The 17,279-nt window shown below is 31.8% G+C and overlaps 2 protein-coding genes across 2 annotated transcripts; both read left to right on the forward strand.

Annotated features, from left to right (window-relative positions):
- The first annotated feature begins 8,848 nt into the window (after positions 1 to 8,848).
- On the forward strand, positions 8,849 to 11,443 carry LOC112509590 (inositol polyphosphate multikinase beta). Its single transcript, XM_025114614.1, has 2 exons — positions 8,849 to 8,920; positions 10,434 to 11,443. The coding sequence occupies exon 2, from the start codon at positions 10,452 to 10,454 to the stop codon at positions 11,343 to 11,345; it is 894 nt and encodes a 297-aa protein (XP_024970382.1). The 5' UTR covers positions 8,849 to 8,920; positions 10,434 to 10,451; the 3' UTR covers positions 11,346 to 11,443.
- Positions 11,444 to 12,838: 1,395 nt separating this feature from the next.
- On the forward strand, positions 12,839 to 13,732 carry LOC112509702 (germin-like protein subfamily 3 member 4). Its single transcript, XM_025114799.1, has one exon. It carries the CDS (start codon positions 12,892 to 12,894, stop codon positions 13,540 to 13,542), a length of 651 nt encoding a protein of 216 aa, XP_024970567.1. The 5' UTR covers positions 12,839 to 12,891; the 3' UTR covers positions 13,543 to 13,732.
- The last annotated feature ends 3,547 nt before the right edge of the window (positions 13,733 to 17,279 follow it).

A 17,279-nucleotide genomic window follows, 5' to 3' on the forward strand; every position in this document is an offset into this window, starting at 1 on the left:
ATTTAATTTCAATATTTTATTGATGGTAATATAATAAAATATATATATTTTCTCTTTCATATTAATTATTTTTTAAGAATCCTCAAAATTTAGAGAATTTTACATTCGGATTTTTTTCCTACTTTATCATTTTTACAAAATTTATTTAAACAAAAAAATTTGACTAAAATATGTGTTTTCTCCATTTTTAAAGAATGTATCAGAGATGCTCATACTAGGAGCATAAAAGGAGACTTTTTCGAATAAACTTATAAGTTTAAACCAGATCTTTTAATAAACTTGAAAAATAAGTTAACTTATATACGCTACGGTTTCACAAGATTGAACCTTCTTTGTGAAATCGAAAAAAAAGGAGTTCCAGAACACGAGCGAGTGGACTTTCATTCTCAGGACCGTCTCGTCTATGTACTCGAGGCCTCCCTCGATTGCTGGAAGATGTGCGCGATACGATAAAGGCGCCTGGGAGAAAACAATGAAAAGTCGGGTTTTGAAACTACTTGATTTATGAGTCGACTGATCAATTACAATAAAAAGTAGCAATTTCCATAAAAAATATGGGGTTCATTTAACTTGTGAAGATCGAACACCAACTCTACGAGTAGAAAACGTCAGTTACTCCATTCGCTTTGCTGCTCGCCCTGATTCGCTGGTCAAACAATTAAATTATAAGCAAACATCTATTTTAACCAAATGATATGAAAAAAGTCATCTTCTAATATTGTAGTGGAGATGCTCTTAAAATATGCACAAAGTTCTTTCAAAGTCTTTTAAGTGCATGTGTCATTGTCACATAATCCCAGTACTTTTTAAATTTGTGGTTGTTCGAATCAGCTTGTATGACTATATATATATATATATATATATATAGAGAGAGAGAGAGAGAGAGAGAGAGATGTTGGTTATTATACAATATTTTACATTCGTACAAACAATATAACTCAATTTCAACCGTCAATTTAATTTGATTAATATGTGATTTCATATAAGTTCTGATTGTTTCTTAATATAAAGTATTGATCATAATTAATGAATCCTATTATCTTCCATAAATATTCAAATCATAATAAATAAACCCTAATCATTTCTATAAATATCTCAATTAATTAGAATGCATTGGTTGTACAAATGGACATGGTTACATTTGAAATATACCATATATATATATATATATATATAATGTAAATGAGGTGAAAGAGTGTATGAGAATCAGAGTTAATATGAGAAATGTAAGAAGGGATTTGCATTGTTGATCACATTTAATCTCAAACCCATCCGTGAACAGTGCTTGATACGAGGATTGATCTGGTACATCTTGGTGCATCTCGTCTTCGTACATCTCATTCTAATGTGCATCCAAGGGTGGAGATTCCTTCTTACGTTTCTCATCTTAACTGTCTTTTTCACCATTAACCAAACCCTTGTGAATCATACATTAGTTGTATAAAGGGAGTTTTAGAGGAAAACCTCAGCAAAATGAAAATTTGAAAGACAATCTATCAACCGTAAGATTAATCGATCTAATGGATTTGATTAAATAGACGGTTACAATTTTATTTTTAAATTAAAAAATCTCTCACCCTGTATTTTTAAAGTCGAGAAAATACGAAATATGATCAAAATTCGAATGAAACAAATTACACCAAAATAATAATTTATATTTCCCCCCTTTAATTTGATATAATATTTGTATATTTTTTCATCTGCTTTTTCGTAGTCTTTTGATTTTTCATTTATTTACTGTTTTCCCTTGAACTTGATCATAGCTGTATAAATATACAGCTAAAAATACCATTTTAAGAAGCGTTTTACAATTTCATAAAATATTATATACTAAAAAATGTTATATGTCACTTACTACATCATTTTGTCATCCATTTAAGCATAAACGTGAAGAAAAAAACAAGAACAATACTTATACGTAACTTCATTATATATCAAGTACACACAATTCCACATCCTATTTTTCCCCGTTCAATCACGAGAACATACCAAATTTACTGATCCTTACCCTTCGTGTTTTTCCAAACCAACACTTCAAAAGTGAGTAATCTTATGATTCTGATTTCTATCTATACTTAAAATAGTTCGTAGCAAATCAAAACGACTGTTTCCCAAAACCGTATATCTTCAAAACTCAAATTGCTAACAAACATTCTTGTCGTGTGAAACTTATTATTTTAATGACTCAAAACCGGTTTGTCCCTTTACGTTTTATATATTGATTTTTTTAGTAAAAGGCAGAATAATATTTCACCCTTTCTATATATTGATTTATTGCGACTAATACAAACGGAAAATACCAAAATCTAGTAAAACGACAATAAGTTTGGTATTTATTCCACTAAACAGTAAGTAAATACTAAAATGTCTTAATTCGTTAGGTTGTCATAAAAAAGCTTGAGAGAGTTGAATAAATTGGAAATCTATTTTACCATATAAACTTACATTTTTTGCTTGATGTGTGCAACTGTGTGTTAGATTTCATCAGACAAATAAAGATTCGGGTCACTTGATTACTGTAACATCTCAGACTAACTGCACTAGAAATTAATCGGTTTGGCCACCCCTGTACCCGCGTTTTTATAATGCGTCTGATAAAGAATATATCCAATCCTTGTAAGGAAACCTTCATTTCCTTCCCTAAAAGATGTGAGGTCTTACAATCTGACCTTCTTGGGAACCCAGCGTCCCGTTGGCACACTGCTCCATGTCCCAACTCTAATACCATTTGTAACATCCTATTGGGAGCCTAGCGTCCTTGCTGGCACACTAGTCCCATTTCCAACTATGATACCATCAGTAACATCTCAGACTAAATGTACCAGGTATTGTTCGTTTTGTATATACATGGACTCACGGTTTTAAAAACGCTATGATAAAGAAGGTATACAGTCCTCATAAGACAACCTTCGTTCCCTCCCTAAACGATGTGAGATCTTACAATCTAACCCTCTTGCAAACCTAACGTCCTTGTTGGCAAACCAGTCTGGTTCCCCATTCTCATACCATCCATAACATTCCCTTGGGAGCACAACATCCTCCCTGGCACACAAGTCCAATTTCCGTTACTGATACCATCAATAACAGCTCAGGTTAACAGTATCAAGTATTGTTCGTTTTTTTATACATAAAGTACTGTTTGTTGATGCATATTACTTAAAATTCAAGGTTACAGGTAAATTATGCGTAAGTACAACTTATTAAAGCCTCATGCTTGAATTCATGTAACTAACTACAGATAAACGTAATCAAATATAGAATAAATATTTCATTTTAAATGTAAATGATTTAAAATATAATTAAAATAATCATTGAATTTTAACATAATATTTAATTATTATATTTATAAAAAAATCATATTATTAAATCAAAAATAAATTACTTTGTTATTAATCCTAAATTAAATTATAATAAAAAAAAATTACTTAAAGAAATTATATAAAAAAAACAAAGGCTTTTAAATAGTTAATTTTATACTAATATGAATATAATTTTTTAAAATTTATATTTTATTCAAAAAATATTCATAACCACATAAAAACAGGGACATAATAAAACGACATATTAAAAACAAGACGTATCTCATTGTATTATGCAAATACACTTATATAGTTCAATAAAATATATTCAACTTTGTTCTCATGATTGCCTTCAAATCAGCCCCTTTATTTTGACCTTAATCGAAGGGGTCCATTAAATCATCGGGTGGACCTATGAAGGTTTGAGTGGGATCACGTGTATTTACTCGATCGATTTTTATAAGTAAAATATTGTTTGAAGTATGAAACATGGACGCATTAAATTTTGAAGTATCTTTGGAATATTAGAAAAACAAAGTACATCAACTATTTATATCTATACTATATTATAAAGCATTTGATAAAAAAATTTAAAAATCATCATTTATGCATGCAATACTGTTTATTGATGCATATTATTTAAAGTTCAAGATTACAAATAAATTATATATAAGTACAACTTATTAAGCTCCATGTTTGAATTCTTGTAACTAACTGTAGATATAATCAAATACAGGAAAAAATTCTTATTTTAAAATAAAAAATATAATTAGGATAATTATTGAGTTCTAACATAATACTTAGTTATTATCTTTATAGAAATTAATTATTACACCAAAAATAAATTACTTCGTCATTAAACCTAAATTATATTATGATAAAAAAAATTGAATTAAAGAAATTACACAAAAAAAATCAGAACTTTTATAATTTTTATGATATCTTTAAATTTATTTTTATAAAGAAAAACATTATTGTTTGTTCAAAATTATATAAATTCGTATTATAATATCGACATAGACCAAAAACTAAAATAAAACATTAAAATCGAAATATATCTTACTGCATTACATGAATACCATTATATTTAACTAAAAAAATACCAATCAAAAAACTAAAATAGTATCTTGAAATAAAAAAAACCCCGAAAAATTCCATCTAAGGTGTCGTTTACCAAACGCTTACCCGGTAACCACTTATCAGTAAAATTCAAAACTATCACTTACTTATTATATATGATTTTAGTCAACAAAAACGGCATCGTATGAAACGATTTACCTTGTAAGCGCTAATTATGGTAAGAGTCATCGCCTTTACTTAGCGGGTAAGACTCTTGGTCCTTGTCTCGCTCTTACTGAGTAAAATTCTTGGTTCTTACCATATTCGTCCAATCATATAATGTGACTTAGTAAAAGTCGACCAAGATAAGAATTTGGTAAACGAAACTAAATCAACAAAAGACTTAAATAAGAGAGGATATGGCGCTAAAGAGGTAATGGTGGGGGGTGAGAGTGGAAAACGTGAATGGATATACTTGTCATCATGTGCCCAACACGTGGATTGTTTATGCTGGTTACTGACGAGACGTGTTGCTTTTTTGCCAAATTGCATATTACTCCTGTTTTTTTAAAATAAATTTAAAGACTGTTTATTTGTTGCTGAATGATTTAATGTATGATAATTTGATAGTTAGAATGATTAAAAAACTCTTATAATATAATACAAATGAAATATAATTGTTTAATAATTATTTACAATTAAATTAGGGCACTGAATGGTTAAGGACAATCAATGATGCAAAATCATTCAGAAGATTTTGAAATCATTAAAAGACAAAAAAAAATTCTCAAATAAAATTCATTTTTTAATGATTCAAAAATTATCTATTAATAAAACTATTAAGAGTAAATAAACAACCCCTTAATAATCCACTTGGGTTACACGAAAATCGCACTATGCATCGTTATATCAAAATAGTGGTTGAGAAAACATGTCGTTGGTTTACATTTTCACGTCTATCTATTACTGTAACTTTGTTTTAAATATTTAATTTAGTAGGTTAACTCATGGGACATTTAGTTACTTATGTTGTTTGTTTTTAAGAGGTTCTGAAGTTTGATTTTACTTTTAATTTATAAGAAGTGGTGTTGAAGTATGAAATCTGAATTAGTCAGACTGCTTATTTTTACGTATGAAGTCTGAAATCTATATTATTATGTTTATTTTCTATTAGAATTTAAAAACAAATTATTATGTTATATATATATATATATATATATATATATATATACATAAACAAATCAAATGCAAATCATAAAAATGATTAAGATTTGTTTACTATGATTTAAATATTTAAAAAATATAATTAGGGTTCATTAATTATGATTAACGTTTTATGTTAGAAAACAATCGATGTATTTATGAAACCAAAAATTCGTTAAACTAGATGAATGTTTGAGATTGATTTGTAACATTTGATTGGTTTGTATTTGATACGGTCTCAAAAAAAAAAAAAAAAATATATATATATATATATATATATATATAATGTCCTATGATTGTGAAATCAACCTAGACCCACGAATTAACCTATTTTAGCATATGTTTTTAATGTTGTTAGGATAAAGGGATTAAAGACGTGTAATTAGGGGGTTGAAAGGTTCGGTGAGACACAATATACAAAATCATTCAAATGGTTTTACACCCATTAAGAGATAAATTTTATTTTCTCAAAACAAGATTCACCTGTTAGCGATTCATAGATTAGTTCATAATTATTGAGAGGTAAACAAACAGCCCATAAACTACAAACTTGGTCCATGTGGTTCATCAAAAATAACACTTTTGTTCCTGCAATTTTGAAACTATACTATGGCTATCATGGTTGACAACAACGTCCAGATTTAATTCATTCCTCTAATGACCGTTAAAAAATTCCGTTAATGAGAGACATTTTCGTTCTTTCTGTCATTTTGTTGATATTTTGTGATTTACTCGATCAAAATCGATTTTATGATTTTGGACGTAATGATTTTTGATTGAATAAATATATTGAATAATAACATGAAAATAATTAATAATTCTAAATAATCAACAAAAAGACCTATTAAGTTATATTCTTTAGTTTAATTACATATTAAATTATTATTTTATCAAAACATTTTTAGTTTAAGAAAAAAATCAAATTTAATAAAAAAGGGAGCTTGATAATTTACCGACACTTGGATGACGTATTTTATATTGTTTTACATATTAAATAATTATTTTATTAATATATTTTTAGTTTAACTACATATTTTAAATGATTATTTTATTAAATTATATTTAGTTTAAGAAAAAAATTTCAAAATTTTAAAAAAAGTATTTATCAACATTTCATTACAAAATCCTAAACCTTAACTGCTTTAATAGGTTTCATAATCCATTTATTTTTTGATTAAACAGTTGGTTAAATATGACAACATTTAAATTATTTTAAAATTAAATTTTTTAACAAATTCTATTACATGGTTGAAGTTTATTGACTTTTACAATTCTAGAGATAGTAAGTTGGTCAAATTTATTGCACTCAAATCCCTACACTTTAAAAAATGTTCGGTTTTAACCCTTATGGTTATTTTTTTCTCTCTTTTTATACATGTTAAAATAAATGTCAAATTGCAACAAATAACAACTTGAAAAAACCATACGAATTTAACAAAAAATAATAAACATGATTCCACTTCGTTAGCATGTTATCTATATATATATTTTGAAGTATATAACATTTATATACGATAAATAGAACAAATAAACTTACATACTTTCATCACCTTTGATGAAGTTTGAACTCTTGCACCTTCTAAGAGATCAAAGACTCATATACCGCTAGGCCAAAGGACGTTTGGTAGCATGTTATATATTTGGTTACTAAAATTATAGAAAGTAATCAATTTTGAACAACAAAATAATTCTAGTGATGAATTTTTTAAATATCACGACTAAGTTAAAAATAAACAAAAGTATGCTGTTATTTATTATAAGTTGACTAAAAAATAAAAGGTACAAGTTATTTAAATTAAAAGACTAAATATCATGAAAATATAAAAATAAAATGTTATGAAGGAGATCACTATGGTTGGGGTTGTCGGTAATAAACTTTTCACCCAAATGTGTAAATCATTAAAAAAAATTCCGAAAAAACGATTTGGACAAAAAATTGATTACCGATAACCCCAACTGGCCGTCCATAACCCATCTCCAAGTAGGGGTGCTCAAAAACATGACTAACCCGATCAACTCAACCCAATCTAATGCAAAATAACTCAACTTGAAGCAATCCGATGTCTATTCGAGTTGTAAAATTTTCAAACAGTATGTATTGGGTTGATATTGAGTTACTGTTATTTGAACCCAACCAAACTCGATGAACCAAATATTCTTTTATTTCTTCGATTTAATATTATTGTTGAATTTCTATTAATATATACATTAGGCAATGACACTAACACGTACGCTTTTCATATATACATACTTTCAATCCATTCACATATATTTATATAACTCATCTGTATATATGTTCAGTAACTGTAAACATATATATGTAAATTGAGAAAATTAATTAAATGTGATATACGTAAGAAATATGAATAAGTTATATCAAATGGTTGATAATAAAAAAAAATTATGAGTAAAAAAATAACATATTCAAAGTTTGAAGAATACTTTTATGTATCAAAGTATCTTGAGTTAAAAAATTTCAAACCGCAAACATTGAGTTGACTTGTTCAAATGTCTTCAACCCGACCAACTCAACCCGTGAACACCCCTATCTCAAATGACACCAATATGAGAGACATTTTTAACCCACTTAGCGACGGATACTAGGGGGGGGGGGGGTTCAAGATCGAACCAGAGACTTGTTTTTTTTTTTTTGGCAAAGTGGCCACATCCCTGAGCTACATGTCGAATTTGAAAAAGTCTATTTGAATATGCTTATATGAACCAACATCACATGATAATTCATTTGGGTATCTTTTGAATGATTCACATATGAATATTTTTTTAATCTTTTCTTCTTATTTTCTCACGATATTTAACTTATTTGAACCTTTAACATAAAAGGTAAGAGACTGTTTGACAGTTGTTGAATGCTTTGGTCTTGAATGATTAAGTGGTCAGAATGATTAATAGGCTCTCATGATATAGTGTAAAATGAAATATAATTGTTTACAATGAATTTAGGGCGCTGAATGATTAAGGAGACTCATGATATAAAATTATTGAGAGGATTTTAGAACTATTAAGAGACAGACTTTTTTTTGCCAAACAAAATTCACCTCTTAGCGATTCAAAGATTGTCTCTTGATGAAACTATTAAGAGGTAAATAAACAACTCCTAAATATGAAGTACTTTTTCTAATTCTTGCGGTATCATAATTATAAATATGTAAAAGTAGAAGGGCATGAGTTCAATTAGTACCATTAACATGAGGGTGGTGAATGTAATTAAAGCCCTTAACGTCCGGATCAACAGGCTAAGCAGAGGAGAACATGCTTCCGTTGCTGTTCATCTAAATCAGTCGACATTCTATCGACATCTCTATCTAACCTCTCAGAAAGATTTATACTCCTGTTTTCAGGTAATTAATCGATAAATTCAGTCGTTCATATCTTTAGTTTTTAGTTAATTGAATTCTGCGTTTGATTTACCATCCATTGTTGTTGATTTTTCTGAAAATATCGATGAAAGGGGTTTAGTTCATGCATTGAAGAACAAACACATTTTGGTGTTTTTTGATCTTAAATAGAGATGGAGTTTGTCTCTGAATCGATGAATTGTACTCCTTTTATTCTGTGGGTGGTTAGGGGTCAAATCACATATTTCTCTGAACGTTAATGGATGATTCTTGAACATCTTGAGTTGAAGAAAATGCTGTGTGGATCGTGTTTTTGACTATATTTCTAATCGAATCTGATTATATTCTTATTACTGTTGATTTGATTATGAAGTCCTATAAGAGTAGGAAACGGACCTGTATTTTTTTTTTTACCATGAATGGGGGTAATGGTTTTATGCAAAAACCAAGAGATGACAATGCATAATATGACTGATGGAACTTAGATCTGATGAATATGGAAGAGATAAAAGAAGAAGCGGCAAATGCAACGAAATATTCCCCTCTGCTTTAGAATATTGTGGGGTGCACCAAGTAAAAGTTAGGAGATAAAGGCTTAAGCTTATGCGTGTGCTTACTGATATGTACAATGTATAACCTATCATATTCTTTTTTCTTTATTGGTTTGATTTTAGACACGTATAGAACAAATGTATACAGATGGACCCTGTGTGGTTGATTTATCAAAAAGCACCCATATCTCCACACTCTTATCCTTGCGACATAGTTACAGTCTTAACTGATCCTGTAGTATGCTAGAGTATTTTAGTTCTATAAAAGAAACGGGTCCTGTTTATGCTTGGTAATGGTTTCGGTTGGTAAGCATGGACCTTAGCTCATTTTCTTGAATGATGCTAGAAAATGAATATGAGGGAGCGGTTAGAATTTTGAGTGAAGTAAAAGGGGGAGAGGGATGGAGGCTGTTCTACAAAAAATTCTTGACAATTATTCCATATTAGACCTCTTTGATGCTTATCCCTTATGAATTGGTTGTTGGTATTCTTGTTTATAGACCAGACTTGTAAAGAATCTTTGCAGATAAAGTCATGCAGGGTGAAGATGAGTTGATAACAAGAGTTAGGTCCATGATTTTATCTTAGAAAATGACAGGAGTATCTAGTGTTACTCCTATTTGTTAACTATTTCACTCCCATGGAAAGGTAAGAGAGTTTGAAACTTTAGAGGAGCAATCAATGTGAACTGTGATTTGATGTTCAACTAAATTATAATATAGATAGGTGTAAAAGCTAAAAAGAGCACTCACAGCTTATTGGTCAACCTCTCCTTTAATAATTAGTATGCCACTTTAAGTTATTAAGCATATGCTCCATCATCTTGTGTGGTGGACAGTCCAACTGGTGTTTCAACTTGCAATTTGTATCGATGTTGTGAAGTGCAATTTGACATTCAATTAAATTTCACTATAGTATGCTAAATAAGGCTGATATTCTCTCTGGTTCTTTGTGACTGCTGCAAGGTTTGTTGTGATAGAGACATGCTTAAGATCCCAGATCATCAGGTTGCTGGACACGAAGCTCGGGTTGGGAAGCTTGGTCCCCTCATTGATGATTCGGGCCGTTTTTACAAGCCTCTCCAGAGCGATAAACGTGGGTCTGAAGAGGTGGCCTTCTATGAATCATTCTCTTCCAACACTGAAATTCCAGAACACATCCGTAGATTTTTCCCTATCTTTTATGGCACCAAAGTCATGAAGGCATCCACTGGAGCTGAACATCCTCATATTGTGTTGCAAGATATTGCCTCATCCCGCATAAATCCCTCTGTAATGGACATCAAAATTGGCGCCAGAACCTGGGCTCCAGAATCTTCTGAGGCATACGTTGCAAAATGCTTGAGGAAGGATAGGGAGAGCACAAGTGTTCCGTTGGGATTCAGGATATCAGGGCTGCGAGTCTATATCAGTGATGAATTAGGGTTTTATAAGCCTCATAGAGATGCTATCCGTAAAGCTGGCCCAGATGATGTTAAACTACTTCTTAGGAAATTTATTTCCTCTAATCCATCTGCAGAAATGGAAACCGACCCAGATTGTTCTTTAGCATCTTCTGTTTATGGAGGACCTGATGGCATTTTGGCTCAATTGTTGGAACTGAAGGCATGGTTTGAGGATCAAACTATCTACCACTTCTATGCTTGTTCAATTCTTTTCATGTATGAAAAGGGTTTGGCGTTAAAAGGTGCTAGTTCAAATGCAGAAGTCAAGCTTATAGATTTTGCACATGTTACAGAAGGTCGAGGTGTCATTGATCACAACTTCTTGGGTGGGCTCTGCTCCTTAATAAGGTTCCTTTCTGACATACTTAAAGAGACAACCAAATTTACTGTTGAGAATGGTCAGGTTGAGCCGGAGGAGAGCGGATTAATTTGAACTTTGAAACCATCTCTCATTTTTGCTGCTTCTTCGTAATTGTTAAGACCAGGTATTTGATTTGAGACTAAATTAGCCTACTGGATTACAATTTTGCTGATATCTATGATTCTTTACTTGCAATTTTATAGTCATCCTTTGGTTGACAGTTGAGGAGAGCTTAGTATACAAGTAACCTGCTGCTGTTAATAACTCTTTATCTATCTACATCTAGCAAGGTAAGCTGATCCAAATCACATCGGCCAGACTTGGACCAATATCTCCTCCATTTATATTGGAACCTTCCCCCTCTCCACAAGGGTTGTCTTGGAGAGTAATCTATTGGGGTTTCACATATTCTCACATGGTATCAGAACCAAGGTCTACGAATCTAGGGTCTCAACATTTGTCTAGCCTCTCTTGGAGAAGGCATGTTAGAGTCCCACATCAACTAAAGTTGGACCATTTATCCACTATATATATTGGAACCCCCCTTTCTCCTCAAGGGGAGAGTAATCTAATGGGGTTCCTGCATATTCTCACGCTTTGAAGCAGAATGACCAGGGACGGAGCCAAGAAATCAATATCTAGGGGGCTAAAAATAATGTAAGAAAATCAGTGGTTTCATAGTTGGCAAGATCGTTTTAATAAAATGTCCTTTTTGTCAAATGCTTATCCATGTACAATAGATATTAAAATTCAAACAAATTACAAATTTAGAGTATTTATAATTACATTTACATAATTTCATTTAAATACAAAGTATAAAGGGTCCGTTTACCAAAACGCTTACCTGTAAGAGTCATCACTTTTGTGAACCTTACCAGGTAAGATTCTTGGTCATCAAAATGACATAGTATGCACAAGCTTTCCTAGTAAGCACTTACTAGGTAAGAGCTCTCACCCTCACCGGTAAGAGCCGTCATTCTCACTTATCGGATGAGCTTCTCGTTTCTTGCCTTCCCTCTTACCGGTTAAGATTCTCGACCCTTGTCATGTTAATCCGTAAGGTAAGTGGTTTATAAGCGCTTACCGGGTAAGCGTTTTGGTAAACTAAAGGTATGGTAATTTTTTCATTTACAAAAAACCAAACACAAGAAACTTAATTACCTTTTATTATGAAAAATGCATCAAAAGCCTGAAAGCCTCTCGGAGAGTTGGGGCTTTTTTTCTGCTGATAGTAATTGTTTTACATATAAGTAAATTGGGTTGGGACTTGGCAGTTGGCACTATAGTTAGGGGAAAAGNGGGGGGGGGGGGGGGTTGGCATCTGAGAATGACCCTAGCATATAGGACTTTTTCCCCCTCAAGTAAAGGAGCTTTGGCATTTTTGTGGTAAAGAATGGAGCCCATTTGTTGCATATAATTAGGATAACAACATTGTATCTTTCTTGATAGCAATACACATATTCTTGCAACTTAATCAAACATGAAGACCAGCAGTAAAGCTAACTCCAAGCCTCAAGTGTTTCTTCCCTTAGATGCAACCTTACATTTATAAGTACTCCACCTCACATTCTAAAAGTAGACTGCAAAATTAACTCCACTGACAGAAAACAAAAGAAAAATGTTGAGCTCAAATCTTCTCTTTGCCATTGCCATTACCTTGTTATGTAGTTTATCTGCAAATAGCGATAACCTCCAGGACACCTGCCCAACCGACACGTCCTCTGATACCATATTCATCAATGGCTTCCCTTGCAAAAACCCGTCAAACATCACGACCTCTGATTTCAAGAACTTGCTATTAAGCCAACAAGGTAGCACCGACCCCTTCCTACGCTCCTCTATCACTCTAGTCACTGCTGCCGAGTTCCCAGGTCTTAATACCTTAGGATTGTCAACTGCTAGAACCGACCTAGAAATTGATGGACTGGTGACGCCTCATACTCACCCGAGAGCTAGTGAGATGATCTTTGTGGGAAAAGGTGTTGTGATCGCTGGATTTATCGACACAAAAAGCAATCTTTTTCAGAGCGTTTTGAGGGAAGGAGACGTGTTTGTCTTCCCGAAAGGATTGTTGCATTATTGTCTGAATAATGGATTTGAGGATGCAATTGTTTACTCTGTGTTCAATGCTCAAAACCCTGGAGTGGTTGATTTAGCGAATGCTCTGTTTGGAGACAAGGAGTCTGGGATGGCGACGGTGAAGATGGCGATGAAGAAATTGGTGGCCCGTATTGGTGACGATACTACGAAACCTTACGACGAGCTTTAGTCGTCTTGTTGATATGAAAACTTGGAGTGTTGATTTGAATTAGTTTGTGGGATAAACATAGAACAATAGAACACAAAATATAACGTTTTGCTTTTGTTTTTGTGGTTATTTTCGTGTGTCATGTGTGTATATGAAGAAAAAAGGCATTGCTATATTGGCTTGTTCAAATGAAATACTTCAATTCATTTTCAATATCTGGAGTTCGATTTGAGTTTGTGTGGCAATAATATTGTCTTCAATACAGTTAAAATGACAATAATATCGAATATTAAAAAATGTAAACTTTATATAATCTCTTATAAGAAAGGGCAAATTGCATGAAAAAATAATGTAATTTAACTTGATTCCTATTTTTGGGTAATGTACTTTTAAAACTTTAATTTTGGTACTTAAGATGTAACGGACTTGGGTATAAGCTAGGGGCGTGTGCGGCCCCCGCCTTTTAATTTTGACCCAATGAAAAAAAAATAGGTATCAAAGTGTATTTGCTTTAAACTGACATGTCATGTTCTAAGTTAACAAAAAGTGATTGCAATCTATTATTAAATTCCATATTATAGGTTTCAAGTTTTAATTTGTTTTAAGTTTTTTATTTTAAAACATGGTAACAGAAAGTGATGTTATTGAATATTAATTGGTTGTATATAACCAAAAGAAGAAAGATCTAGTTGATATCAAAGAGTCTTTGACCTAGTGGTATCATAATCTATGATCTTTTAAGAGGTGAGAAGGTTCAAACCTCATCAAATATGAACAGTATGTGTAAGTTATATTTAAAAAATATATTAATTAAAAAGTCAACTTTGGTTGGACTTTGCCACCAACCCAATGGAGGAGTTAACAAATGGGTGTGCATTAAAAGTGTGTTTTAATGGAAATTTTCAACTTCCAACATGTCCTTGTTAAGCTTTTCTATTTTGAATTTTCTTGCTCCCATAATGATTTCCAGCTTCTGTAAAATAATAATAATATTAATAACAATAACAATAATAATAATAATAATAATAATAATAATAATAATTTATAAATGCTTTAAAAAAATAAGTGAATGGAGGATGTGTATATATTTATTAAAAAGAATTTATAAATTATATATTGTCGTTATTTGGATAAAGTTTTGGGAGAAAAGTATTTAGGTTTTGAAAAGTTTTGTCGATAAAGAAGATGTGTAGATTCTTAGGTAGTACTTCAAGATTGGGGCAATCATTTTCATGTAAAGTAACATTGACTCGATGGATTGATTCCTTACTTTTCTCGTTCATACTTTGAAGTTTGATTTACAGTGTTTTTTTACCTTTATATTTCTAAACCAATTTACTGGATGACAATTCATTTGTACGCATGTATATATAAGTAATTGAAAATGTTTCTAACTTTACTTCAACTAGTATTCGAGCTTGCTGAAAGCGCTTGCTTGATCAAATGACAGATTACAAAATAGGACTTATAAATGGAAATCCTATCTAAAACTATGATTGGGTCTCCGAGATACAAAGTATATTTCGGATACACTAAAGACACATTCTTATCAATTATAAAGTCCAAACATCGGATGCTTCAATAACTTAGAATAAAATGTGACTTTATGAGAATCAAGATTGACCGACCGACCGACCGACCTATGAAGATACGTCAATAGGATTCTTACCTTCAGATGGGGAAATCTCACATTTTATTTAAGCTACAGATCCGATGGTGAGTAGGATTTGAAACCTTGAGCTAATAATTTTCTTTGTTGAGCGAGGTTCGCATGTTAGTCTTTTGTGTTGTATCGAATACATAGAATACATATAAAACACTTGTGTTATATCAAATGGATAATGTATATCGGATATAAAACTTGTGTTATATTCGATGGATAATATATATCAGATATCAACACTTGACATATCCGATAGATGATGGGGAAATTTATAGAAAATGAAAGTTCTAAAAATTAATTTTCAATATATATATATATATATATATATATATATATCACCATTTACAGACTGACCACCACCACTACACCATCCTCTCCTTGTCGTTGTCGTTGGGAATTGTTACAACTGTGGTCTTTAAAGTATCTTCACCGTAGCAACACCGCCATCTTCGACCACCTCGTGTCGCCACCATATACTCTCATCCCTGCATCTTTACGTTCACTACCTCATGCAGCTTAAACCATCCACCACCACCACCACCACCACCGTTCAACATACCATATACTAGTGGTGAATCCATATCTCGTGAACGGGTGGTCTTCTCTTTACCACAATGTCCATCTCTATCTACCCCCCTCAATCTTCATTATACATTAAATCCAGATCTTGAAACCACCAGGAAAAAGAACTGAAGCCTGATCTCAATCTCATACAAGGATTCATCCAGCCTTATTGCCCCCCTCCAGATCTAAAAATCTACTCATAATTCGAACTAGATCTTGTGAACAATTGAGCAACGATGGTGTGCACACTGTGCACAATATGTGGTGCATGCACTATGCATATTGCCATCCAACCACGTAACCCCATTTACAAACTGTACACAAAGTGTGTTGTGCACTATGTGTTTAGGAGTGGTAGTTGAACATGTTGGGGATGAATGTGTTTTGTGCAAACTATGTTCAAAAAAATTGGGGTGGAGGTGTTCGAATGGGTTGGGGACGAAAAAGGAGAGGAGAGAGAGAGAAAGAAAGAAGAGGGATGAGAGAGAGAAGATCTATAAATACCCATAATGCCCTTTATTTGAATCTGTAATTCAAAATTTCTGAAATCAATAACTTATTAATTTAATATCGTTCAATGGTTTTAAATGGAACTCCCATTTCCCACAAAATGTCTAATAATCACTATCATTATAATCAATATATTTATGAAATATGATAATATTTATTAATTATGATCACGATTTTAGATTAGAAACAATCGAGACATATACGAAACCAAATACTTATTAGATCACATAAATAACTAGAGCATCTTCGGTGCAAGTTTCTTAAGAACTTACATAAAAGTCCACAAATGGTAGTTCTTATAAGAACTTTTTTACGGGTCTCGTATGTTTTTTTCAACATTTATATTATAATATATAAAAAAAAATAGTAAATTGTCATTTCACAGTTCACACCAACTTCAAGGTAAGAACCAAAGTTCTTGTACAAGAACTCAAAAGATGTAAATATTTTATTATAAAAACTTTCTACAACGTTGGTTCTTATAAGAGCATATCTTCGATGCAGGTTCTTATAAGAAACTACTTTTTGTCATTTTTCTTGCCACCTCATTTCCAATTCACCAAATTAATAATCTACATAAAGCTCTAGAATGGTAGTTCTTATAAGAACTCATTTTGTGGTCCCATGTATAATATAAATCTAATAAATATATACATATTAATTATTATATAGGATATAAAAGTCAATAAAATATAACAAAGAACTCGTAAATTATCACTTCACACCAATTTTTTTAAGGTAAGAGTCAAAGTTATTGTACAAGAACTCAAAGAGGGTGAAATTATTATAAGAAGTTTTTACCAGAAATGGCAACGGGCCGGGTTCGGATCAGGTATTGGTATCCCCATCTCTGAAACCGATAGCTAAAACCATCCCGATCCCCATCGGGTCCCTGCGGTTTCCCCGATCCCCGTTGGGGAACCCGTTAAGGGTAAAAATCATCTTTTTCAACGTTGGTTATAACCGAACCCGAACCCGATCTGAAAAAAATTACAGTATGATAATTTTCATAATTAAAAGT

This window comes from Cynara cardunculus (assembly GCF_001531365.2).
Source record: "Cynara cardunculus var. scolymus isolate 2C chromosome LG 3, CcrdV1, whole genome shotgun sequence".
NCBI classification, from domain to species: Eukaryota; Viridiplantae; Streptophyta; class Magnoliopsida; order Asterales; family Asteraceae; genus Cynara; species Cynara cardunculus.

Excerpts from the sequence above, each read along its gene's own strand:
- LOC112509590 (XM_025114614.1), top strand. The coding sequence starts at position 10,452 with ATGCTTAAGATCCCAGATCATCAGGTTGCTGGACACGAAGCTCGGGTT.
- LOC112509702 (XM_025114799.1), top strand. The coding sequence starts at position 12,892 with ATGTTGAGCTCAAATCTTCTCTTTGCCATTGCCATTACCTTGTTATGT.